This window comes from Gavia stellata, chromosome 14, assembly GCF_030936135.1.
Source record: "Gavia stellata isolate bGavSte3 chromosome 14, bGavSte3.hap2, whole genome shotgun sequence".
Taxonomy (NCBI): Eukaryota; Metazoa; Chordata; class Aves; order Gaviiformes; family Gaviidae; genus Gavia; species Gavia stellata.
This window is the reverse complement of record NC_082607.1, coordinates 10,682,121-10,707,672: the sequence shown is the minus strand read 5'-3', so window position 1 is coordinate 10,707,672 and position 25,552 is coordinate 10,682,121. Positions and strand designations below refer to the sequence as shown.

The 25,552-nt window shown below is 41.3% G+C and overlaps 1 protein-coding gene across 1 annotated transcript in view; it reads left to right on the top strand.

Annotated features, from left to right (window-relative positions):
• Nucleotides 1-8,612: 8,612 nt before the first annotated feature.
• Nucleotides 8,613-25,552, top strand: part of HTR2C (5-hydroxytryptamine receptor 2C) — a 43,201-nt gene continuing 26,261 nt past the window's right edge. The window contains exon 1 of the mRNA XM_009813558.2: nt 8,613-8,997. Within this exon, the coding sequence (XP_009811860.1) occupies nt 8,613-8,997 (385 nt within the window). The remainder of the gene's footprint in view (nt 8,998-25,552) is intronic.

Below are 25,552 nucleotides of genomic sequence, written 5' to 3'. Positions count from 1 at the left end.
GTGTGGCATGTGGTGCAGGGTGTGCCCCACATCACTGCATAATAAATCCCAGTTACTTCGTTAGAAAATGAGTGATGTTACTTCATTAGAAAATGAGTGATGAAACTAGTGTGATTTCAGAAGACACAGAGAGCTGGAGTGAAAAGAAAGCTACAAATGCAACATCAAACAATTTCTTGCTTGATTAAGAAATTTGCCTTATTAAGTAGTAGATGAGTCACCACCATTCCCCTCAAAATGAGCACGTGTGTTTTATGTAATGGTGTGTTCATGCCACAGCTCATGATCTGGCCTGGTGAATATTCCTTTTTTTCCTTTCCATATTGACTGGTGCCCTCTATTACTATTGCAAAGTATGCACAAGAACTTATTGTAACTTAGAATTATGGGGATATTCAACCACACATGGCATAGAGCACTGTGCTGCAAAAACTGCTGAAAATTGTGGAGGCTTCTCTGCTTTTTAAATAGGCGTGGCTTAAAACTTGCCAAAAGTTAGCTACAGAAAACCAGGCAAACGTTTTTGTTGTTTTGTTTTATTACGTTTTATTTTGGGAGCAAACATTGCAAGTGCTCTTTTCCAGACCTTAATGCTGTAAACAAAGAGCTGTCATAGAAAGCATTTAAGAGAGGAGAGGAAAAATTGGCCGCCTTGTAAACAGGAAAGAGTTTAATAGTACTTTACTACAACAACCCTGAAAAGCTGAGGGTAAAAAACCTACCACGTAAGATTGTCCACCAATGTTACCTTTGATGTTTACCATGTCATATGGCTGAATTAAAAAGGGACTGAGGGAATGTGACCCCAGTGGTGGCAGAAAGGGGGTCTTTACAGCCACAAGAGCTGCCTTGGGGGATTCTGCAGACTCTCAAACCTCTGCGTGCCAGGGAGAAAATGCACACGATGCCTATAGCAAGCGTTGACTTTTTAGTGCTTGTATTGAATGCTTTCAGTTATTTATGAATAAGGATGAAGCAAAATCCAAATTTTAATTAATGATTAACTCCATGTGCAGTGGTAGGTAAACATCCCATGCAATAATAAGGATCCCTCAGCCTCTCAGCTGGTTCTTTCACAAAGGTGAATTTCAGCCACTCAGGATGTGCTTATTTTCAAATTTAAAAAAAAAGGGCAGAGTGGAATGGTATCTACACATAGAAGTTATGAACAGCTATGGTGTAATCATTCCAGGAAGTTAGGACAGTATGTGACGAGACTCAGATTTATTCTGTTGTAGTATTTCTGCATGTCTGAGCAGAGAGAGCAAGTTTATCATTGTAGGGAATGGCAGAATATCTGCATCTTCTTGTGAGGTTCCCAGGTGCTCTTCCACCAAACGAAAATAAAAAAAAAGGATGTTAGTCTTACTGACAGAAAGTAGATTAAGATCTCTTCTGTGTGCTTGTATTGCTTTGAAATATCTGGGAAAGAAATTAATGCAATTCTGACTCTGTATGAGGGAAGATACAGAGAGGGAAATTAATGCTTTTTGGTTTTGGACAGAATGGTAGTGACTCATTATTATGACCCTACAAAATACCATTACTTGAGCTTGTGTCTGAGAAAATCCATTTTCCTCTTGCTGTGCAAAAATGAAATATTCTTTGTCTAGTTTGCAAGTAATTAAATAGTTATTTTTTGTGTTGGAATTAAAAAACAACGGTAAAAAGCTTTGTTTGGGGAGGTTTCCCTGTTTTATTAAGTGTTTATTGCACTTATTTATCTCCAGTACCTGCTGGGAAAAATTCCAGAATTTCTTGCAAAACTGAAGAGGGAATATCGAATACTTCCTTGGAAAGAAATCCCTAATCAAAGTGCTAGCAATATGGTCCCCAGTTCAAAAGTGGCTCTGGAAACTATTTAAATACTTAAAATTAGGCATTAGCACTTCTATGGACTGCATCTTCAGTTAATTTTGAAGTGGGTATCTGCAGAATAATCACTGGGTTTTGATTTTTCTTTTCCCACTTGTGAAAACATGCCTCTATGTTGATAGTGGATGTATTGCTTTCAAAAGACAGGAAGACTTCCTGACGCTATCAAGCAACTAAACCGAATTGGGGCTTTCTGCAATTAGTGCTTTTCAGAATATACTTGAACTGTAGGTTCCTCAGATGCCTGTGAGCTCAACAGGTGACCAGAGGTGAGGACTCGGCATCACTGTGTGCATCTCCACAGTGTGACAGGGGCATGTGTTGGTGCAGCTGTAGGCTCCTGGTCCCCGCATCGTGCGGACTGAGGTCCTCATGGTTGTGCTCTCCCACCTGGGCACACAGTTTTATTTCGGGGATTGGGGAAACAAAAGGGGACAGGATGTGCTGGTCTTATCCTGAGCTTGAGTAGTAGGGACAAGCATAGGGTGTGTATCCAGGGATAGGAACTCAAAAACACCCCCAGGCTGGACAGCTTTGCTCAGAAGCACATTCGTGATCCAATTGTAGAATAATTTAGGCTGGAAGGGACCTCTTGAAGGTCTCTAGTCCAACCCCACGCTCAGGGCAGGACTAACTTCAAAGTTAGATCAGGTGTCTGAGGGTAATCCCTAGCTATGTTTTTGAGCATCTCCGAGGATGGAGATCCTGCCGTCTCTCTGTGACCCACTTCCCTTGTCTGACCACCCTCACTGTGATTTCTTTTATCTGTTTGGTGGGGTTTTTTCCCATTTTATACACGATTTCCTTAGATCTCACTGTGACAGTTGCTTGTTGTCATTTTGCTGTGCAGCTCTTGGAAGAGTCTCACTGTCTTCTTTAAGCACCAGCAGGTAGCTGTAAACAGCAAATATGTCCCCGTTCAATGCCTTTTCTCTGGGCTGAAGCAAACCCGGTCGGTACTGAACCAAACCCAGTATTTAATGTGCTTCACCCTCAGTCACCTTGGTGGTCTCTGTTGGACTTGCTGCATTCTTACACACCATGTAAAAATTTATCTGTTCAGAAATAGGGGTACATCTTAGTTCTGCTACAAGAAGGAGAAAGATGAGTTGCAAGTGCCTAAAATACAGAATTCTGTAAATATAAAAATACGACTTTATTCAGTCACAAAAACTAAAGAAGCCCTTATAAGAGTGTCATGAAAAGACGTATTTTAAAGCAACCTTCTGTTCCAAAGAAAAATGAAAATTAATTTGGCAGTGCTTTAAAAAAATAAATTAGTAAAGCTGCAAATAGCAGGAAAAACAGAGCTCAGAGTGAAGAAGGAAGCCTTAAATCTGCCTTCTTGAGCCTAAAATGTGTATCCTATTGTATAATTTAAAATTATTTGCCATTTTATAAAGGGCTTCATGGAGCTATAATGATTCACATCAGCTGACTATCTGGCTCAGATAGTTGTGAACAATCTGCAACTGTTTTCCTGTCAAAAATTGCAGTACTTGCAGTTCAGTTTACTCCACTTCAGATTTATTTTTACCCTTACGGAGGTCTACCATCAAAGCCGAGGCTGAAGGAAAAACTTTTGATTTAAAAATATGTTTGATCTTTAACAACTTGTTGGCTTTCATCTGCTTATCAATGAAATGTGAATGTGACTCAGAGAATTGAATACTGCTGATAGTTTAGAAGGGAAAAAATCTCTTTTGCTCACGTATGGCCTTTGTGCCTTTGGCAAGCCTTTGGATGTTGCTTGTTTTTCTTGTGGGGAGGGAACTGCTGGAAGTCATTGCTTTTGATTGTTAAGTAGTTCTGTTTTTTACAGCAAGACTTACCATGAATTAATGTATCTCTCCTCTCTGAGTCTGCCTGAGACTCAGATTCTTTTTTTGGCGGGGGCTAAATTGGCAATCCTTGATTTCTTACCCAATTTCAAATGTATATTGTTAACATTCAGGCTATGAGTCCCAGAGAGTTACTAAATGATTTACAAGAGCACAGGACCTCTACAGTCTGTCTAGGAGAGGCAGGATCCTGGCTGGGGGCCGGGGAACATCTCGAGTTCTCAGCAGGTGGCTGATTTTCTCCAGGAAAAAATGTTCTGAGCTTTGAAGGGTAAAACAACTAAAGATGAATGCATTTAATTCAAACGAAAAAATACTTGTGTTTATTCCAAGAAAGGTTGGTTGGTTTGTTTGTGTTTTTTTTCCTTTTAGCAAGAGTAATGGTGGTAAACACTCCCAAAGGCATGTGAACCCCACAGTGCCCCACCAGTACAGACTTATGAACCACCGTAGGTTTTGTTTCCCTTCAACTTAGCCTTCTGGAATGTCTGAAAGCTTCAGCATACCAAACTCTTGCTTTAAATAATTCGTGTGCTCTTGATAGAAGAGAAACAAAAATGTTTTTCTAGCTTCAGTTTATTCGAAACTGGACTTAAAAACTGAAGGAAAAAAACGTGCCCAAGAACTCATTACTTACCTCTATCAAAAGGCAAGAGTGGCATAGACAAGAACTTGGCTTTGCTGAATGCTTAAATTACAATTTTAAGGACTGTCAGTAGCAGATTGAACTGGAATTGATGATTGACCACAAAATTCAGTATGTGTGCTTTGAAGTTAGCTATTGGAAAAAATCTGTAGTAGGCACAGTTTTTAATTTAAAATTATGGAGATATTTCTTAAATATATGCAGAATTCATGAATAAAATGTGAATTATTTTTCTGGTACAGTGATGTGCTTAGAAGACTGTAGCTGAAGGAATTAGTCGTAAAGTTTTACCTTGTGGAGACTGAGGGATGCAGTGAAAAAGAAAGCTGATGACTTCAAGCCAGAATCCATGTAAAATAATATAAAAATATTAGCAAAGCAATAGGATGGTTAATTCTGAAGGTGGAGCCCAATCTTGAGCATTGCTATAGTCAAATTCCCGTGTACCATTTTTCAAAATGAGTATGCAAAATGCTTCCTTTATTGATTTTAAGGCAGTTGAGGTAGAATTTTTTTTTTTAAGGACTCCAGCACAGGGTGTTTCACAGAAATGTTGTAGAATGAAGTCAGAAGCATTGGCTCAGATGTAAGAGTCACTTCTCTTCCATGTAATGTTTTTCTTTATGCCGAGGTAAGAGGTGAAGGTCTGTCACTGTTTAGGCCAGACTTGATGATGGCTGAATTTCAGTAACAATCAAAACAAGTGGTGATGCTATTCTGGTCTGAGAGATTAGTTTTTCCTTCTTCCATTTCCCAGGTGTGGAGACCAGGTTGTACCCAGGGACAGCTTTCAGTGGCAGCAAGAATGAGGGCTGCCAACTTCTTTCTGGCCACTGTCAGGGACAAGGTGACGTACAGAGCAGTGCCAACATCTTCAATCCATCTAAACCAGGAATTTTGGGGCTATAGGATGAGGCAGAGCTCCTGCCAGTGTCATTGCTTTTTTTTTCCTACACCTCTCTTCTATGTACATACCCAGTTATTTCAGGTACTGCATTTCCAGAAGTGCACCTGGATAATGCATTTTTGGTGTCTTTGTGATTTCCTTTTCTCTTCCTAGTTCTGTTTTGGCAGAAAAATAGTAATGGTTCTCTTCATGAGTCACTACAGGTAATAGACAAGTGAATGGGCCAAATTTTAAAGGAAATCATAATTTGTTCTAATAGCAAAGATGGAATTTGGAGTCTGAAATTCATTTTTATCATTATAGTCCTAATTCAGAAAACTTAACTTAATTTCTCAATATCATAGCATGTTCTACATGCAAGAGTAAAAATATGCACATTTCTAACTACTGACAGGAGTGTGGGGGGAGGATTATTGAGAAATCTGTTAGACTTTAGAAAATGTGATTTTGTTGCTGAGAAGTTAGTGTGTCCCAGATTTGCAGGAATTACTTTGTGTAGAAAGCTTCTTGGTCAAAGTCTGTCTCTGTGTGTGTTTGAAAACTGCTTGTTGAGAGCAAGCAAATGAATTTTGAAGTCTCCCTTTCTTAGACCTTCCTGACAATATCAATTTTTCTCCTGAGAATAATTTAATTCAAAGTAAACTGTATTTGGTGACTAGTATAATTTTGGAACCCCATGCTTTGCAGTATGTTAGTAGCCAAATAACATACATCTTATTTTTAATAATAAAACTGATGAATAAGTAGTGATAATTCTGCCTGCTGATTATTTTTTTAACTCCTTTCTCTGATGCAACATCATTCATGGAAGAAAATGTTATTGCAAATACATTTGTGAAATGCAAGAGAGAATGACCCTACTCACCATCTCAGAATTCAGTCCTGAGCATTTATAAAATTAGACATTTTTAATTTGGAAATCTTATCTTGCAGTTAGGTTGGGTTTTGGGTTTTTTTTTTTGATGTAGAGTTGAGGCATCTCCCTGCCCATGTTCCTTCAGCAGTCCCAGGAGCTCAGACCTGGGAAGAGGCAAGACCAAGGCTGGGCATCCTGGTGTCTGACCAGGTCCTCATGTTTGGGCATGAACTTCCTGCTCATCCTGCCAAAGTGTTATTGTGGCATGATCAGAAGTGCCCAAGAGTCACGGAGCCAAAGAGAGAGAGTTTCTGGAGACCCAGAAATTCCCACCAGCTTTAACGGGGGTGTCCTGCACAGCAAAGCTCAGGTGGAGCAAAGGAGACACTCCTAGTGTCTCCTTCACTGTGCAAAGGTGATTTGGAAAAATGGTTAATTTTGTTCACAGCTTTAAAGTAAAAGCTGGGTTTTGAAAAAAGTACTCTGAAGTATTTTGAAACTTTCAGAGATTTTTTTTTTTTTTTTTTGACCAGTTAAGTTGGAAAAATAAATGGTCCAGTGACTGCTTGCTAATTCATCTGCATGTGCAGCTGCAAAATTATTTTCTGTGCACATAGTGCAAAACTTCTTCCTAAATATGAGGTTTGGAGACCCTTTTGGAATAATTAACTATGATGCAGAACCAAATCTGGGTTCATTGTACACACTGCTCATTTCTTAAATGTTTTTGTGCACAAAGCCCATTAGTAAGTTTCCAAAACCTCCATGAATGCTAAACATTTTATTATAGGACTCTGAGCACTTCTTATTTTACATAAAATCTAATGTAATTCCATGAATTACATTTAGCTTTTGATCCCTGGACAGCAAATTGCTGTGTCACATGTGTCCCACAGTGTATTAAAGGGCTAAAATCTGGCTTTTATTTAGTTATTTATTTAACAGTGATAGAAGAGCTCTTTTCCTGTGGACTACACAAAAAGTTGAGGATATGCTCAACATAAGTTGCATGCTATTGATCTTATTCTACTTACTGGTCAACTTCCATACAGTGTGTGTGGGGGTGTTTTTTGTTGTTCTACTAACTGCTTTCCTTCTGTGCTTTTAGTCCTATGCTGTACATGGTCGTTAGGATCCTGACTCGGATGCAATGGAAGTGCAAAGCAAAGCTGATCAGTTGTACAGGACTGGCAGTCAAAACAATTGAGTTCCTGAGGATGTGATTTAGTCAGGATTGGGAATACATGCCCTAAGCCTCAGTGGGTGTAGGCATGTGCCTGAAGTTAAGAGTATGTTTAATTTGCTGAATTAGGTCAATGCATAAAGCTAATGGACTCCTTCAGAGGCAGCAGCATGATGCTTTCTGGCCTGGGGACATAATCTGATTTGCCCTCACTGTCAGCTAATTTGTGAAGAAGCATAAACCATGTGAGGTACTCCGAGGAAATCTATCCTACCAACTGTGTGTGTGATGAGGGTGCTGATACTTGCATGTGCTGGGCAGCGGGCTGGTGGGACTGGGCTTACTGGTCCAGCTGCGTGCTGGTGATCAGCATGGAAGCACAGCAGCACAAAAATGGATGTAGAGCAGAAATAACTGCTCTGCTTTTATGAAAATTTGTCCTTTCTCTTCTCTTAACTCTTTGTTATCTGTTTGTTTGGAGAGACCGACAGCATAGCATCGTATAATGTTACCTAATATATATTGCATCTTACCCACCATTTATTTCCCAATAAAAACCAAACTATAGTCTTCATTAATCATTAACATCTGAAGGTTTTTACAACACCTGCGCTTTATCTCAGAATATGCAAAATATATCCAAACACTTCCATTTAAGGTGATGGTTTACACCGCTTTGGGTGCGCTATCTGGATTGGTTGGAATTTCATGTAATTACTATTTTACACAGCGGCAGAGTATCTGTGAAGTGGCTATCAATTGAAACATATTTTGCTCTTCAGACTTGCTTTTGCAGGTTTCACAAAACATTTAATTAGTGATAATCAGCTTTTAACCAGCCAGAGCACACTGATGTGATTCTCTCCCTCCCTCCCCCATAATTGGAGGCATAGTCTGTACCCATAAGACAAATTATTTGCAGACTGGAGAACATCCTAGCCAGCAGGAAGGGAGAGAAGAAGAATGTCATTTGCATGGGAATAAAGAAGGTGTTGTGTATACTGTGATTTCAATGAAGAATATACTTTTTCTTTCCTTTTCAGAATGGTGGACCTGGAAACTAGCTGGAGGAGATTGCAAAGTCTCCTTTCCCTTGAGGTTGCTGGTCAGTGGTCATCTTCCACCACACCCAAGGAAACTAGAAGAGCTCCATGCTAACTTCTGTAAGGTTTGTCTCACTATGGAAGAGCAAATGATTTTCCGGCACAGGTTTTGTGAAGTTCGGCAACTGCCTTGGACCCGCAATTTGGAAAACGAATCATCTCTGAGGCACGGTTAAGAGACAGAAAAACCAGTCCCAGACAATGAGCACTTTAAGTAGCACTGGAATATTACTCAGCTTAACGACAGTGTCTGTTACGCTGGATTTTAGTTTGCATGGTGGTCTGATGGCTTGGTCCTTAAGCAGCAATTTGACTCTGAATCAGAGTTTGCCTACATCTGATCCTCTTAATGCCTCTGAAAAGGGCGAAGTCTCTCGGATGTCTGTGAGGGAGAAGAACTGGCCAGCCCTCCTGATCTTGGTTGTCATCCTGCTGACCATTGGGGGGAACATACTGGTAATTATGGCTGTGTCCTTGGAGAAGAAGTTGCAGAATGCCACAAACTTCTTCCTGATGTCCTTGGCAGTGGCAGACATGCTGGTGGGTATCCTGGTCATGCCCGTGTCGCTCATTACAGTCCTGTATGGTAAGTGGCTTCCCTCCTTGTTTGACTATACGCTTTCACAGGGAATCCCTTGAGGCTGCAGCAATCTGTTTTGCTCAATTTTTCATGCATTGGTAGCTTGCGGAGTCTCACTGCGGATGGGGCCATGAGTCTGTTCTGAGGTTCGTGCTCTGCTGGGTGAGGGCGATACTCTGGTGGGAGCAGAGCTTGTTTCCATGCTGCTGGGAATGACCCATGAATGGTGTCGACATAGGTATTTTTTTTTAGGTTTTTTTGTTGCTGAGGCCACCCAGAGAAACTGCAACAGTGAGTCAGCTTTTTACCTTTTGGTTGGACTGCCCCAAGATTAGGGAGGACACAAGAGCTTAGGGGAAAGCTGAGGAGTGTATTTGTGACTGACCCAGCTCTAAGCCGGGTCAGAATCAGTCCTTGAGCTCCCACTGATATCAGTGGGATTTGAGCAATAAAGTGGTTAAGAAAGGAGGTTTGCAGTAGTAGACTTGGCATTCAAATGAAAGCCTTCACTCTTGGTATTTATAGCTGAGCTTGCTTTGTGCCTTTCAGGGGGTCATTTTGCCTTTCTGAGCATCAGTTTCTCTATCTCTAACCTGAGAAAATGCCCTCTGCTTTAAAATGCTGCATGTATAGGTGTAAGCATTTATTGCTCCCCTACCATATTACGGTCGGTGTGTTTGCACTGAAGTGGGGCATTGCTTCTGCACTCAAGTGTAGAATCACTGTTAGCACTTTGAAGGAGTAAAATATAAAACACATCCAACTTTCTCATCTGTCTGAGACTCTGAATCTGACTTTTCTTTTTTTTTCGGTTTGGTGCTAGGACTCTCCATCCCTGGAAATTACAATACAAAAACATGATCATCATGTTTGTATACTCACGTATCAATATAATATGTGTGTGTTTAATAGATAACGCTTAATCATTTTTGAAGTCTGTTTTCAGATTTTCTTTGAAAACTATTTTAACATTGATATTTCTTGGAAACAAATAATGCTGTTTACTTACAGATTTGATTAGAAATTGGTTTACTGTCCTATAAAGTAAAATGTAGGGATATTTATCTGACTTCTTCCCTAGCCTAAATGAGTAAGTCAGACAGACAGAGATTCATTTCTAAAACACATTGATCAAGCATACGTAATTCCAAAGCTTATATAACTTGTCTACAGTGAGTTAGATCAATATGTGATTTAGGTACAGACCTAGCCATTGAGATCTTTATGCATAAAGTTTTTTATTTTGGGCTGTCAGAATAGTTCTATCTCTAAATCTTCTGCATATTGCAACATGTGTATTTTATTTTTAGCATTTTACTCTCGTTCTCTGGAGCTTGAAAGGGTGCATATAAATACTGAATTATTTGATTGACCTGCACTTGCATAAATTCTGGGTTACCCAGTGACTCTAAAAAGGTGAATTTATGGAAGTGATCTTCCTACATACATACTTTCTGAGTCTTTGGAAGCTAATGGAAATGGATTTTCTGTTCTGCCTAGAAAACGATTACCTGAGGTCGTTTAAAGGTGTAAACCATGCTGCATATTTAGAGGCAAGTAAATATCATTGATCTGAAGAGGAATTGTAATTATTCCTCTTTTCTACCAGAGCCCCAGTATTAGCTGTTGATGGCCCAAATGCTTCTCTGCAGGCAAACAGCACTAAATAGATTTTTTGGCAAAAGTTATAATTTCGAACAGGCATGGAAAATGTGCGGAAATACTGTGAGAAATGAGAATAGCTGCTGTTATTTCAGGGGAGACAGAGGCTGCTGGAGCCATGCTGGGTGCTGGCACTGCTCCCTCAGGCCAGCTCGGTAGCCCCTGGACCAAAGCACGCATGTTGCCTTTAGGCTTTGTGAGGGGAGGAGGAAAAGCTCCATTTGGGGGAAAATGGAGCCTCAGAGGAACTTGTGGACTGATTGGAATAGGACCCCTGTGAAATTACTTTTCTATATTATTTAAGCTGCTTATTGTGGAAGTAAGCAGCCAGGGCTGTGCCACTCCAGCAGCAAGGGGAGAAGGCTGCCAGAGGGAGTAGAGAAAGTCTGTCCCCTCTCCCAAGTGATTATTTGCTAATTCATCCTGAAAATAAACACTTGGTTTGATACCCAAAAGCTAAAGGGCATGGACTGACTGGGTATGTCTGAGAGAGGACCAAAGGAAAAAGGCTGAGGCTGTGTCAAGGGTATTGCTCCTCTTTAAATCCACCACAACATGCCGTGGTGGTTTAGTCCCAGCCGGCAACTAAGCACCACACAGCCGCTCGCTCATTCCCCCCAGGTGGGATGGGGAGAGAATAGTAAAAGTAAAAGCGAGAAAGCTCATGGGTTGAGATAAGAACAGTATAATAAGTGAAATGAAATAAAATACAATAATAATGATACTAATAATAAAAAATTGTAATGAAAAGGAAAATAACAACAACAAGAAAGGCAAGTGATGCAAATGAAAACAATTGCTCACCACCCTCCGACCAATGCCTGGCCCAAGCAGCGGTCTCTCGGCCACCTTTTTCCCTACTTTATATATTGAGCATGACATCATATGGTATGGAATATCCCTTCGGTCAGTTGGGGTCAGCTGTCCCGGCTGTGTCCCCTCCCAACTTCCTGTGCACCCCCAGCCCACTCACCGGTGGGGCAGTGTGAGAAGCAGAAAAGCCCTTGACTCTGTGTGATCCCTGCTCAGCAGTAACTAAAACATCCCTGCTTTATCAACACTCTTTCCAGCCCAAATCCAAAACACAGCCCCATACTAGCTACTATGAAGAAAATTAACTCTATCCCAGCCAAAATCAGCACACATGTGGATGCCCTTTTCTGGGCATCTAGAAATATCATTTAGGATATAAGACTAATAGGGCACGTCAACCTCAACATTTGATGGTTCATGTAAATAAAACATGCATGCAAGAGCACAGAGGAAAAGCAGGTTAAACCTGTCGCTCATCACTACATACAACTTGGACCAGATACAGCTGTATCTTCCTCAGCTTCACATGTGCTGGAGTCATCAAGCTTTTCAGAGTCCTACACCTATTTCTAGCTTTGGCAGGGAGGGAAGGCAGGTATCTTGTATATCATACTCAGCTTGGTGGACCAGTTATTATGGCAATGTGAAAGAGCAGCTGGAAAGGCTCTTGGCAGAGTGGCAAATGCTGTTACTATAACTGACGGCCTCCAGAGATCCACCACTTATTCTGGAGTCTGTTTTATCTGGTGTCATAAGTAGCATCTCTGCACCATTGCACACACTGGTTTTAAGTACAAAATCTGGCCTCTTGTGTAACGTGGGGTTTCTTGGCTTAGTTTCCTTTGAGCTATAGTTTTCAGAAAAAATGGTTCATGTTACAGCAATCTGCAAGCACTCTGGATGCCACAGTGGCCTGTGGGACAGTAGACTTTATCTCATTTTCTAAGAGCTAGAGGTCAGGAAATCCAAACATATACAAATGCTTTAGTAGGTTTTATATTCTGTTTGACATAGTAGCACACAAACTAGTATCAGTGATTAAGGGGGTGAATAGTCCCACATCAGCAAAATTTCTCTGAGAGTAACTGGGGTTCATGGCCATGGAGTGATCAGGGGGACCGTTACTGCTTGGAGATGTAACTGTGACTGTTCAGTCATGTTTACTCTGTATATTTTACCCTGTGCATTCTATATAGTCTGCATATTATGATACTGGGCTGTTTCAAAAGCTGCCATATGCTGTATGGAGAAATGTATGCGGCACATCTCTTTCAGATTTGTAGAAGTCACTTCTAATTTACATAATCAGAAAGGAATCTTAAAAGATAGAAGAGTGATGAAGTTGCTTTTAAGTTTCCACATCAGCTCTCTCAGCTCCAACCATAAATTCTAGTTTGCAGAGTAGGTTAATTTCCTTACTTTTCAGCTAATGAGGTAGATGAAGTAGATTTCACTTCAAGCATAACCAGAAAATTGAATAGACAACCTCCATAAAGAATTCTGGGTTTCAGTGGTTTTGTTTTCTTAATTAAAAGAAGGAAAAATCAAGTTGTCAGTTAATTCAAGAATGTTATTACAAAGGAAGGGATGGCAGGATGCATCATGCTGGATTTCTCACCAATTAGTCAGGGCTCTGATATGTTTATCAATTAGTCTTTCTTAAATGTCTTGGAGTAATAGATGAGTTGCATTTGACAACTTAGAATGTTTTCCATGGCATGCAGTTCCTAAAGAATTAAACATATTAGTCTGCTAATTAATAAACCTGTATTGGGGAGAGTAAATGAGAAATTAACACTGTGTTTAATCTCAATGGAGAACTTCTGATTAATGAAAAATACTGGTGTGATAGGGCATCAGGTATTCTGCACGTAATGGAGCTTCTGACAACACGTGGAGATTGTCTCCTCACCTTGGAGCATTTTAGGGACAAGCGGTGGTGGATTTGCATCGTGTCTAGTGTTTATGGGCAAGAAAGAGAGGGCTGCTCTTTGTCTACTAGGACTAGTGAAGGAACGCAAGAGAATCTCATTAGTTGATCTGAGTAGAAATTACGGAAGGTATTAAACTTTCTCTGTTCTAATGAAATGGCTTCATAGCTGCTAACAAGTTGCCAGAGTGTGGCCAACAAGGGGCCAGCACACTCATCTGGGACTCCAGGTGCCTCAGCTTCTCTCTTCTCTTTGAGTTTCAAAAAACACTGTAATACTGGCGGCCCGACACAGCTTCCAGAAAGGCTGGTATTAGATTCAGCATCCATTAGCCCCAACTGCTGGAGCAGCTTTACATCCAGATTATTGTTATTATTGATAATTATCATCATTATTATGTGGTGACAGAGATGCGCTGAGCACTTGCGTCAGGCTTTGCTGTTTATTCCCCCTGCAGAGGGAAGGGGGGAGCAGAAAGAGCTGCCACTCAAACAGCCTGTTCTGCAGTCTCACTTCACCTGAACCTACTTTGCCTTTCTACGCTGGCGCTTGCTATCAGCAGTGAACATCTTGCAGAGAGACCTGATCAGATGAGACAAGGACAAGGTGTTGCTGAAGAAGTTCTGGGTGCAGTTGATACCTGAAAGGACAGACGACGGGTGCCTCGGGTGTTTGTAATGCAGATCTCAGCAGTGCCAGGGCATGCTGCACACCTTATTTTCTGAAGCTGCAGCAAAGAGCAATGTGCTCCTTCTACAGCTGGGGCCATGTGCTCTGTCATTATTTTTTTTTATTTATTTTTTTTTTCCCTGCTGATTTCTAGTAATGACTCTCAAGTTACAGGTTAGTATTTACTGCTGCCAACCAGCTACAGGCATGTGCCCAAATGCTGTGTGGGAAGGATACAAGGAGTTAAATACAGTTATTGTTTTGGCCCTTCATTCTCAAAAAAAAAAAAGAAAAAGATTAAATAAGAAGTAATGTTTCTTATACTTGGAGTTTCCTTATCTCTTTTGGTGTATTCATGGCTGTGAGTTAAATGACTGCAGTCGTGTATATGTGTAAGTGACTGTGTCAGTCCGCCTGGATTAATTAACAATATTCCCCTTCTGACAAACTCCTGGCTTAGTTTTTAGCTAGTTATTGCATAATGTAGTCATTGGCTTATGACTGAGGTAGCGAACTGGTGAGATCACCCTGCATTATTTTAACATAACAAGCTGTGCTTAAAATCCATCAGTGGTCTGGAAGAATGGTAAATCTAAAATCTGTGAACTGGCAGTGGACGTTTTGTCCGTGACCCGTGATCCATCATGCTTCTTTGGCATTGTCCTCCCTGTGCCACCTTACCCCGGGTACCTCCCTGTGCTGGGGCAGCATCATCCCACTGGTTCTACCGTGGGCAGGGGTGTTCTGAAGATGGTCCAGGAGCCATGGGGATGGCTGCAGGGATGGGAGGAGGTGCTGGTGAGGTGCACTTCCCTTCAGAAGAGACAACAATGAAAGGAGAGTGGGAATTATTTAAAGTCTCTGAAAAAAAACCAAACTACATAGTTACAGGTACCCTAAGCCTACCACCAGCTGCAAAGAAAATAAGAAAGGAAATAGCAAAATATAAATGGTTGCTGTTATCTAAAATATAGATTAAGGTCTTAATGGATGGAAAACCCTGGAGCATGAGTCTAACTGCCAGGCCAAATGAGACTAGAGGTACAACGAGACAGGGGCCTGAGCAAATTGATGAATTTTCCTGTCCCAGACTGTTGCAGAAAAGCCTTCTCAAGGGGGACGTTTCCCCCTAGACTATATTGGCTGGTGCTTAACTTGTACCCTGTATTATGAGAATTATATCCCCTGTTATCTGTCTGTCTCAAGGTTTTGTGATATGATATTCAGGTATCTACAAATGATCAGTCATTTAAAAAATTCTGCTAAGTCATGGCATTAGCCGCATCTTGACTACACCAAGTTCCAGATGGCAGTTGCATTATTTTCAGAAATTACTTTTCATGCATGTCAATTTTAAATGCATGACCTTTCTGTTTGTACTGAGTAACCACTACAATTTATTCTTCTGCTGGAGTGTGAGTGAACACTGAGGCTGCTTGCACCACCTACTATGTCATAAACTCAGAGATGGGGTTTTTTTTGCTCTCCAATGACACCTTGTACCTGGAATGTGTGCAATGAAATTTATATCCAACAGCATGTATTAGTTTCTTTTGCCATCAGTAAAATCCATTGGCTGTTATGCTATGTGCTCATCCAGCAGCATTTATTCTCTTTTGAAGTCCCCACAGCTTTCTTGTAACATCAGCTAACCTGAATAATTCTGTGAAATCTAAAAACACGCTACCTCATTGTTCACTCTCTTTCCAGATTATTAAATACATAGAAAACTTTAATTCAGATATCGAGTGTCCTGCTGCTAAATTTTCTCCAGATGAACAACTGCCTATTTACCTAATGTGACAAATGGGATTACATTGTGGCATATCTGTGTTGTTGTTGAGAAAGAAAGCTCTGTGTGGTGTGCCCTGAATCCATGTAAAAGCTTCTCTTCTGCTACCCAAAGTTTAAATTGTGCTTAGAGTGAGGGGAGAGGGGGGATACTAAACAGCCTTTTGGATGCTCTCTGGATCCTGTTGAATACGGGACCCTAGTTGTAAAAATATTTTGAGGCAGCTAAATGTTAACTTGCAGGATTTTTCAGAGCCCCTGAAAATATCGCACCCTATGATGACACTCTGCTTAATCATGTTTGGAAATCTCATTAGGACCTTACATAGCTTTAGCTTGCGTTGGTGGAAAACTGATGGCTTCTGGTCAAGTGAGAGCCAAAGGCTGAAGAGCTAAAGTCAGCACAGGAGCTCAAGACTGGAGAGAGGGAAGATGCCTGGCAAGAGGAGGGAGTGATGCAGCATGCCCTTTCTCAGCAGTGATTAAATTTGGTCATTTGTATTAGCATCAACCTCTTCCAAAACACTCTGAGTAGGAATCTTTAGCTTTTAATTATTATATTGAAGGCTGGCTTTGCTCCATACGTGTACATTTCTTCTTAATTTTATTTCTGATCTCATCTGAGATTATCCATACCTTGTTTTTGGCTTTTTATCTTCTTTATTTTATTTTTTGGTTAAATTTTTAATGTTGGACTTGACACAATAAAGACTGGAAGCCAGACTAGTGGGGAAAGTGTCATCATCTGAGCAGTGCAAAGCACTTTGAAATAAAGACCATAGTGCTCTGTGGTACTTCAGAGTCATCTGCTTGCTACTCTTATTAAGGCAGAATTGTGTTTAAAAATTGTCACAGGAATGTAACTTATTCTAGCCTTTTGTTATTCTTTCTCATTATTTCGACATGTCTTTTTATTGATGTCTACAAAAACCTTGAGGAGATTTTCATTCTTTTGTTATGAGAGATGAGAAATCAAATTTGATATCTGCAGAATGGCACCAATATGAGCTGAATGCAGTAATTGGGACTTTTTTTTGTCTCACTGATGAAATTCTATTTGTTCATCCAAGGAGCAGCCCCATCCCCAGGACCTTCTCAACAGGCAGGTTGTGTATGACTCTAGTGCAATATTGTCCATTTGAGATAAATACTTTATATGAAATTAGCATGAATGCTTTATCTTTCTTTCTGTGTCTTTCATTTTCTCGATTAATTTCATAGGAAAAAAAACTGCTGGACACTCTTCTGGAAGGCATGTTGCAGTTTTCTAGCTACACAAAATAAAAAAATTGGGTTTAAAAAAAAAAGTCTTAGTCCTTAGTGAAGGTGGGTTGAGGTATTTGATATCTTTTGTTGTCTTCCTCTCCCAAGAGGTCATGCAATGATCCAAAGAGAATTAAGAATATTGGGTGGACCAGGAATGAAGAGGAAGCACAACTGATGTCAAACCATGGATGCAGTTAAGTGACAAAAGGTGCTTATGTGGGCACAGCCACCCCCTGATAGAGAGACACAGGGTTTAAACTTCTTTTTGTTTTCAAGGAAATAACATGTCACCAGTAACATCTGTACTGATTGTTCCTATTGTCTGAGAACATTCCTTTGACTGAAGTGACTTCTTCATACACTCCTTTCTAAGCCCCCTGAAGTTTTAGTCTGCATCAGGTTGGGTAAGAGAGATCAAAAACGGGCAGCCCATAAAACTGGAGAAGGATCGTCTCCACAGCTTCCATAATGACCTGCTGCCGTGCTATGTAAAACAAGACACATAGACAGCACTGATGGTGAGGTTCTGGTCTAGGAAGGAGACAGTGAAAAGTTTCCTGGTCAAGCTTATATCTTGGCTTTCTTTCTGCGGAGTTTCTCCTTTTGAGACAATGCATGGATTTTGGTTTCAAGGCTTGTGATCAAGGGAACAATCCATAAATAAATTATATAAATTCAAGGAAGCAAGTCAGGGAAGTCTCTGCTGCCTGCAGAAAGACTGTTGTCATTTAGGACGTTTATTTTAATTATGTTAAAGCATTACTTTGTGTTGGATTTGATTTCTGAATAACGTTTCAGCCTAAAGTCGGGTAGAGCAAGAAGTGCTATGGCGTGCACTTAGCTCCTCTGGAAAGTAGGAAAGTGGAAAGTAGCTCCACTTCTAACATATGCAGGATCTGTCTTTCCTCTAGTAGATTAAATTACAACAGTGTTCAGCGTTTGACCTGCTATGACTTCTTTGGGCAGATAGTGATGTTCTTTATCAGTAACTGAGCTGGTTTCTTTTCTGTGTGCGCTCCAGCTGCACAGAGAGATTTAGAAAGCTTGTCACTTTTAATATAATAGGAACCAGCCCCATAAAAATTCAGAGTTTAGTAAAACCTTGGGTTGCATTGTAAATTCATCCTCAAAAATTCTCTGGGACCCACTGTAAATCTTCTGTATGGAAGATCTTTTCTCTCCCTCAGGACAAATCTGTCCTTCCTTAGCAGGCCTCTGTGCGGCAACAGCAGCTGGTAAATTTGCAGCATTATTATAGCAAGCGGGATGTGACAGCCAGGAATATATTTCAGAACATTGGGAGGGAGAGGAGCAGGCAGGGCTTGCTGGTAGTGTACCCCAAGTATCATCTGAATTGCATCCTTGGAGATCCTGTGCCCCACAAGAAAGGATCACAGGCAGCTCCTTGTGTCAGTGATTCCTGCTGTGTTTGTCTGGCAGAGCGATTTGAGTCTTTTCTCCAGCCCCTGTGAGAGTGCACAGCTACACCAAACCCCAGCCCAGGCCATGCTCTTTGCTGTGTGCAATGTGTAGGGGCCAAAGTCAGAGCAAGTACTGTGGGGCAATGATGCATAGATGCAACCAACCATAACTATCACCCAGCCTCCGTGATATTTTGATAACCATCTTACCTGCACTGCCATCTGCTACTCAAGGTAGGACAAGCGAACGGAGTGTTAATAACTGGCTATAATGAATGCACAAGTGTCCCTCCTGGGCTCTCAGCAAGGCTTCATTACTTTGGTTACGGACATGAAGGTCACGTTCCACAAGGTGTACTGCTCTGTGCTTTCCTTCTGAAAAGGAATGCTGTTATTCTTCATTATGCACTCTGGAAGCGAACGCTTTACTCGGTGACACTCCCTCCCTCCTGCAGCTGCTCTGCCGTAGCTCGTGGGAGCCTGAACTCTGTTGTGCTGCGCACCACTTGACGCTTCACATCACAGAAAAGCGGGGAGCAAGGCCCTCTCTCCGGCTACTGCTCTGGGAGACGAGTAGCATCCTGACCGAGTGCATCATGACAAATAAAACTGCTTAGATTGCTTTTGTCTAATTACGCTTTTGATTAAAATGTGGCGCGTTGCCAAAACCAAAAACTCTGTAGAAGTGTATCCATGTCTACAGCGCTTCTCCTGAGAAGCTGGAAGGGGAATGGGATTATTCTCATTGCTGGTGAAGTATTTTTGCAGCATGTGGGAGTCTGAGTCCCCATTCTGCCAACTTCATGATGATCTGTTGCACAAAAATTAAAAATTTAGCCAGTAACATAATAATCACTAGGGCGTATTGGACTATATTTTAAGCTATAAATTAGAACTTCTGACTTGAAAATGTGTATTTTTTAACATAACTCTGTTCTTGCAAAAATTTTTAAAAGTTCTCATGTTTATTCTAATGCTCAATGAACACAAATTTCCAACCCTGTAACACTGCTTAGAATCGCAAATGCTGTCTTTCAGCGTGCTCAAACAGCAAAAGCCACTCCAGGGCTGTGAAGCTGTGACATCAGTCTGCGGTTTGCAGGTGTGTGCTGTGAACTGGGCAGCTCTGGAGCCTGTGGGAAACAGGAGCTGGTTTCTGTGCTCAGTAAGTGCCTTCCTCCAAGGAAGAAGCTCAGCGTGTCCATCTCTGACAGCGATAGAGACAGCTACGCCTGAGCTCCCGGGGTGCACCAGCTCCCATATTAGCTGCTCCCTGCAAGCTTCTTGCCCATCACTTTGGCATTGCTCGGGTTCACTTGCATGGGGCAAGTCTTTTTGGTTTGGGTTTTTTTTTTTTCAGGAGGAGAGCAGAGGACCCTTTGCCTTAGGTCTCTAATCTTGCTCCTGGTACTGCTGAGCTTTGGATGATATAGCAGAGGGTTTGTTGTTGCAAAGAGGATTTTCCCCAGAGTAAATCAACGACAGCTTAAGAGAGAGTTTAAATGGCACCTTTCTTATCTGCTGTGGGTAGGGTCTGGTAGTTTTGTGCCAGGTCCTTATGACTAATTTGAGCTCAGCTATGATCCACATGGTGGAGCATCAGTTTATGGGACTCTGAAGACCCATTTCTGCTGTCAGATACAGAGGCAGAACTGTAACTATTTAATTTTTTACCACCTCCCTCTTTCTTGTTATTTCTTCACTCTGTGCTGCCTGTATATCATCCAGCTCTGGCTTCAGCCTGCTTCTCGGTGTAGGCAGAGGTATTCTTTATTACACTCCCTGTGTTTGTTCCCATTAACAAGAGGACCTTGGCCATATGCCAGCCTTAGGAGAAAACACCAGAGAACAATAAACGTTTCCCATTTGTAAACATGCTTTTTTGCTCCTCCTAACCTCTTGCTGTTAAGCAACCAGCTACTTTGCCTGCTGTGGGTTAATGGAGCCTTTAGCCTGTGATCTTCCGGGGATGATGTTGCTGCACACGGAGCTCAAGCTGCTCGGTCCAGCATGGATGAACACAGCACAAACACTTCCAACAGCTTCTGTTTCTGGTAGCTTTCATCGTGAGGGCTGGTCATGGAGAAGGTTGCATGGCTGCTTTCTGTTGGCTACTAGAGCGTTTATCGACTGCACACCCTTTGAATCACCTTGTGTTAAATTTAATTAAACAACATTCCTCCAGAGAGGTCGAGGGGATCACAGAGCCCCTGGCTATGCACTCAGGAGCAGGCTGCGCATCAGCAGGTTAGGGGGCTGTGCTAGCATCCCAGCCTGGAAGTGGTGGTGTCAGGGGTGAGCGAGCCATGCATGCACCGTGCGATAGTCTCGGCACGTTGCAGCACTGCCAGGCTGAGAGTTAATCCTGGCCTTTTTCAGGAAAAAGTGCTTGTGGCCCCGATTTTCACAGGTTCTGAAGGATACTGCAGAGACTCATCATTTGCCCTGTGGGTTTGACAGGCTTTTTCATGGCAGAGCCCCTTTCAGAAAGGCCTGAACGAAATTGGTTGCACTAATCTGGAAAATGGTTCATGGAAGCATAAATCCATATTTCTGAGATTAAAAGTGACCCATCAAGTAGAAAAGAGAAGTCCTTTCTTCTTTTTTTTTTCCTGAATGTAGAAAAATGAAAAACAGGAATGCTAAATAACACCCTAGATTTTATTTTCTGCCTCCTTTGCTTTGATCAGTGGCAGCAGGCTGCAGGTAGGTAACATTGTGTGATTTTTTTCCCCTGTGCTTCCAGGTAGACCTAGGGAATGGCTTCCTACAAAATGCATTAGGGGAGATCCTCACCATGCTAAAGTCGGTGGGAACATCGGCAGCAAGTTCAGAGAGGCTAGGGTTTTTGCCAGACCACTGCTCTGCCTCCTCCAGCCCTTGTTACAGTCATCCTGCCTGGTCATGACTGTAGCTCTTGGCATGACTATGGCAGCATCCTTCCTCTAGAAGGGTCCCAGATGTTTTGCTGCTCTCCTCTGAGTCTAAGGAAATCTCTTCTGCCACTGCAATGCAGCTTCCTTCGTGGCATTGCCATTTATTAGGTTTCAGCACCATCACACATAGCACAAGCCACTTGCCTGTTAGAGCTTTATGGTACATACAGGTAAGAGGAATGAGCTGGCATTTGTCCAAGTAAGATGACCTAATGCTGCACAGTATGAAACATTCAGCTCAGTGCTGAAATGTGCTTCCAGCCTGCGCAGGACCTGATCCTAAAATATATTTCAGTGAGCATTCTTTTGCTTAATGTGGTTTGGAGTGAAAAGCTTCTTGTCATTGTCTTTGCATTGGTTTCGTGGGGCTGGTTCTCCCTAAGGTGCTTCTCTTTTGCTCTGTGTTTCCTGCTGGAAAAGGAGTGAACTCCTCTCTTCTGGGTTGGCTGAGACTGTTGGGGTTGTTTCATTTATTTCGTTGGTTTTGGTTAAAAAATAAAAATTTGAAAAAGGCAGAAGAAGCAAATTCACCTTAGAGAAAGAAATCATACTTTGCTGAGCAACATGATGCAAATAGGAGAATGAAATCACAAAGAGATTCCAAGGAGAGTTTCCTGATCCCACAGGAATATGGGAGTGAAAAGGACTTTCTGACTTGCTGTGTCCTATTGTTTGCTACAAAGTTTTAGTAAGACACCGAGCTACTGCAGTCATATCTTACATCTTCTAGAGCCTGTTTCATTTCAGGTCTGCCTGCTGTTAGGATGTCAAAGTCAGGATCTGTATGTGTCAGTGTGTAGCAACAGAAAGCCATGAAAAATCTCTGAGCACCTTATTACAAAATCAAAAATTCATCTCTTTGCCAACCTCAACTTTCTTGCAAGAAGCAGTTTTTAAATAGAAAATCCTAACGCTACGGTGTGAAAAAAGCAGAGCCTCCATGTACCTTTGTACTTTGCAAGAAGTAATGTGCTTTGCAATTTTCTTTCAGAAGTTAATATACCAGGCTGCTTCCCCTTTGCAGTTTTATCCAGAAGAGCCTGTTATCAGTATTTCCTCTCTCACAGCTTTACCAGGGCACAAGAAGTCATCACTAGGTCAGTTAGGCACATCATCTCTAAACCATTTAAGGCTGTGGTCTGAAATAAAGCCAGAAGCTAACTGGTAATGAGAGCAGTTTGCAGAGCAGGTTTCTGTAACAAAGCCTCCGTGGGCACTTGCTAAGCGGAGGCAGGTTTTTTGCACCACTTCCAGCTCCACAGCTCAACTTGAGATGTGGTCTCACCCTAAAACACACCATGGAAGCAGTCCTAGGTAAGCACTAGCATGTAAAATATCACCCAGGCATTTCAGTGAGGATGTTTCCTTGGATGCAGCCTCTACAAATGTGGCAGAAGAGACTGGCAGAGTCCACCTTAGTCCTCCTCCCAAGACCCTGAGAGGTGAAGGGAAATGTTAAAATACTCTAGATTATTTCAGTGGCTTAACTCCTACTTACACTAGTTGAGCATGTGGCCGTATAGTTTTCTAATTTACCCACAGCATGTATGCTGCATCCAATCAGGGAGCTATTTTTCATGTTTTAGACACTAAATTGGACAGGCGTGTCTTGCCTGCCTGGTGTAATTGAGAATTGTCCATCCAAAATAAATCGTCTGTGTTGAAGTATGACTCATTAGAATGATTTTGAATGGCACACATTTAAATGCTGTTATTTAATGCAAATAAAGATTTAGATCCAATTATATTTTTTATTTTATCCTTTTGCTAAAAATTTTTGGAAGATGCAATGGGTTTTAAAATTCACAGGAGTGTAAAGCCCCAAAAACCTGCAGAGTGTATAGTTACATTTCTGTTTTACAGGAGTACGGATGTCAGTTTAAATACAGCAGCAGTTTTAATGCTGTTGCTGCAATCTTCTCATGCCCAATTTGCTTCTAGATCAGTGAAGCTAAATGTGCTTTAAAATGCATGAATCTTTGTTTACTTTTTATGACGGTAGCCTGATAGATCCAGTAGTAGCTTTCTAAGTGCGTTGCCTCATTGTAATTAACTTTTATGAGTTTAGTTGAAAAGATATATAAAATTATATGCTTTGTAGCAAACCAGAAATTGATACAAGACAACTAGAAAAGCGGAATTGTTATATGTAAAAAGAAAGACCCTATGACGATAAACTGTTCCAGAGATAAATTTGCTGCCTTATAAAGGTGCTAGGTGGATCACTGAGATAACAAGTGAAATGAAGACAGCTAATGTGTTTCCCACAGACAGATTTAGCCTCATCTGAAAGGAAGAACAGCACCACCTCCGGGCGCTGGGGCCATGTGAGACACGGCCATCCAGAGTCTTCCTTAGGTAGGTTTAATCCCCTATCCTTAAATTTTAAAATAAAGAGAAAGGATTTAGCCAAAATTGCAGACATTTTACCAAGATTGAGTTCATTTTAGTCTATGTCATTGTACATACGTATTTACCTGTGATGGCTTCTTACAGGGACTTTATCTTGGATATGGATGCTAGTCCCAGCCTAGGTGCCCCTTTGCAAAACTTGCCTGAGTTCTGCTTCAGCTGTAGCTCGGGCCTCCCTCATTCTCACAATCTTTTGGCCATCTGGAGAAAGACCCAGTTAAAATGTGCACCGCCTCTCCAACCACACCACAAAGCCTGGTGCTCAAGCAGCATCTGCTCAGTGAGCAAGAGAGCTGCCTGTGAACTGACATTTGCTTCTACTGATTTTTGTAAACAGTGTGATCTTTTTTTTAAAATTAAAAAAAAAGGAAAGGGGGGGGAGGCGAGAGAGGAATAGTGAATTCCACAGAATAGCAGAGTGGAAAGGATAGCAACTCCTCTTAATCTTTACCCAAACATTAAGTTAACTTAGGAAAGTGGGAAATAAAATATTCTTCTATTTAGAAGCATCATATGTGTGATCTGGAGTTTAAAACACAGATGTGACCACAGCAGCCTGGCCTGAGCTGTGACAGAAGAGTGCATCTCAATGCCTTCATCCATTCTGCCCATCCTGAACACCCTGTACCAGTTATTACTTTTACTTCTGTTTTCCCTGACCCATAAAAGCCCTTGCTTCCCCTCCTAGAAGGTGCCTGCAGCTAAATCTAGCAACACTTTCACACACCAAATATCTAGGACGTATTATCTCATGCTGAGAATTTGCTATCTCTTCTCACTCACCCCAGCAGAGTGAAATTGGGATGAGGAACTAGTCAGTAGCATGTGTTTCTCAGCACTTGCCAATGAGCAGTTATAATTTCCAGGCACGGTCCTACTTGCAGTCTGTTGTAGATTAACATATGGCTCATTTTTCTGTGCTGGCTGCAGCTGCAGATACTGGAGGATGTAAGAGGAAACACAGAAGGACTCCAAGGATGGTCAGCTGTATTTCTGTACTCTGTCTTGACTTAATGTGTAATTGAAAAACTCTTTCATCCTTGTTCTGTTTGGAAATTATGCCCTGTATTCGCTCGGAAAGTCTGTTGTTGCATGCAGATACATGCCTCACTTCAGCATTTTGCTGTTTGGTATATTTGTGTACATCCTATCATACTCGTTGCTTTTACTGTATTGTGTATGGGCAGCATTTTGTGAAAATAAATATGATTTCTTTTCAGTGTATGGTAACCTTAATGATCTTTATGTGATTAATACAATAATATCATAATTTCTTGCCTAAGGGCTCAACCTGAGTGATGGTGACATGCCAAGACCCTGAGGAACAGACTACTGCATTTTTAGAAGAGGTGCATGTAATTGGCCACCCCAGCCTTTGAGCTCAAAAGTATGGAGCAATTACTGCCGTTATGCAGGCCAATGCATATATAGATAGCTGCTTTACACAGGATGGAAAGAAATACAGAGAAGCAAGGTGAAATCTCTGAAAAGCACTTAGCTATATTGTAAGTAAAATATACCAATGTAGCACATTAGTTTGAATTATGAATGTTTCCAGGATTGGGTCAATTAACTCAGAATTAACTCAAATTTTTCTTCTACTTCCTTCATATATGTCTGTTGAATTGATATCATTAAATTCTACTCAGCAAATTATGAT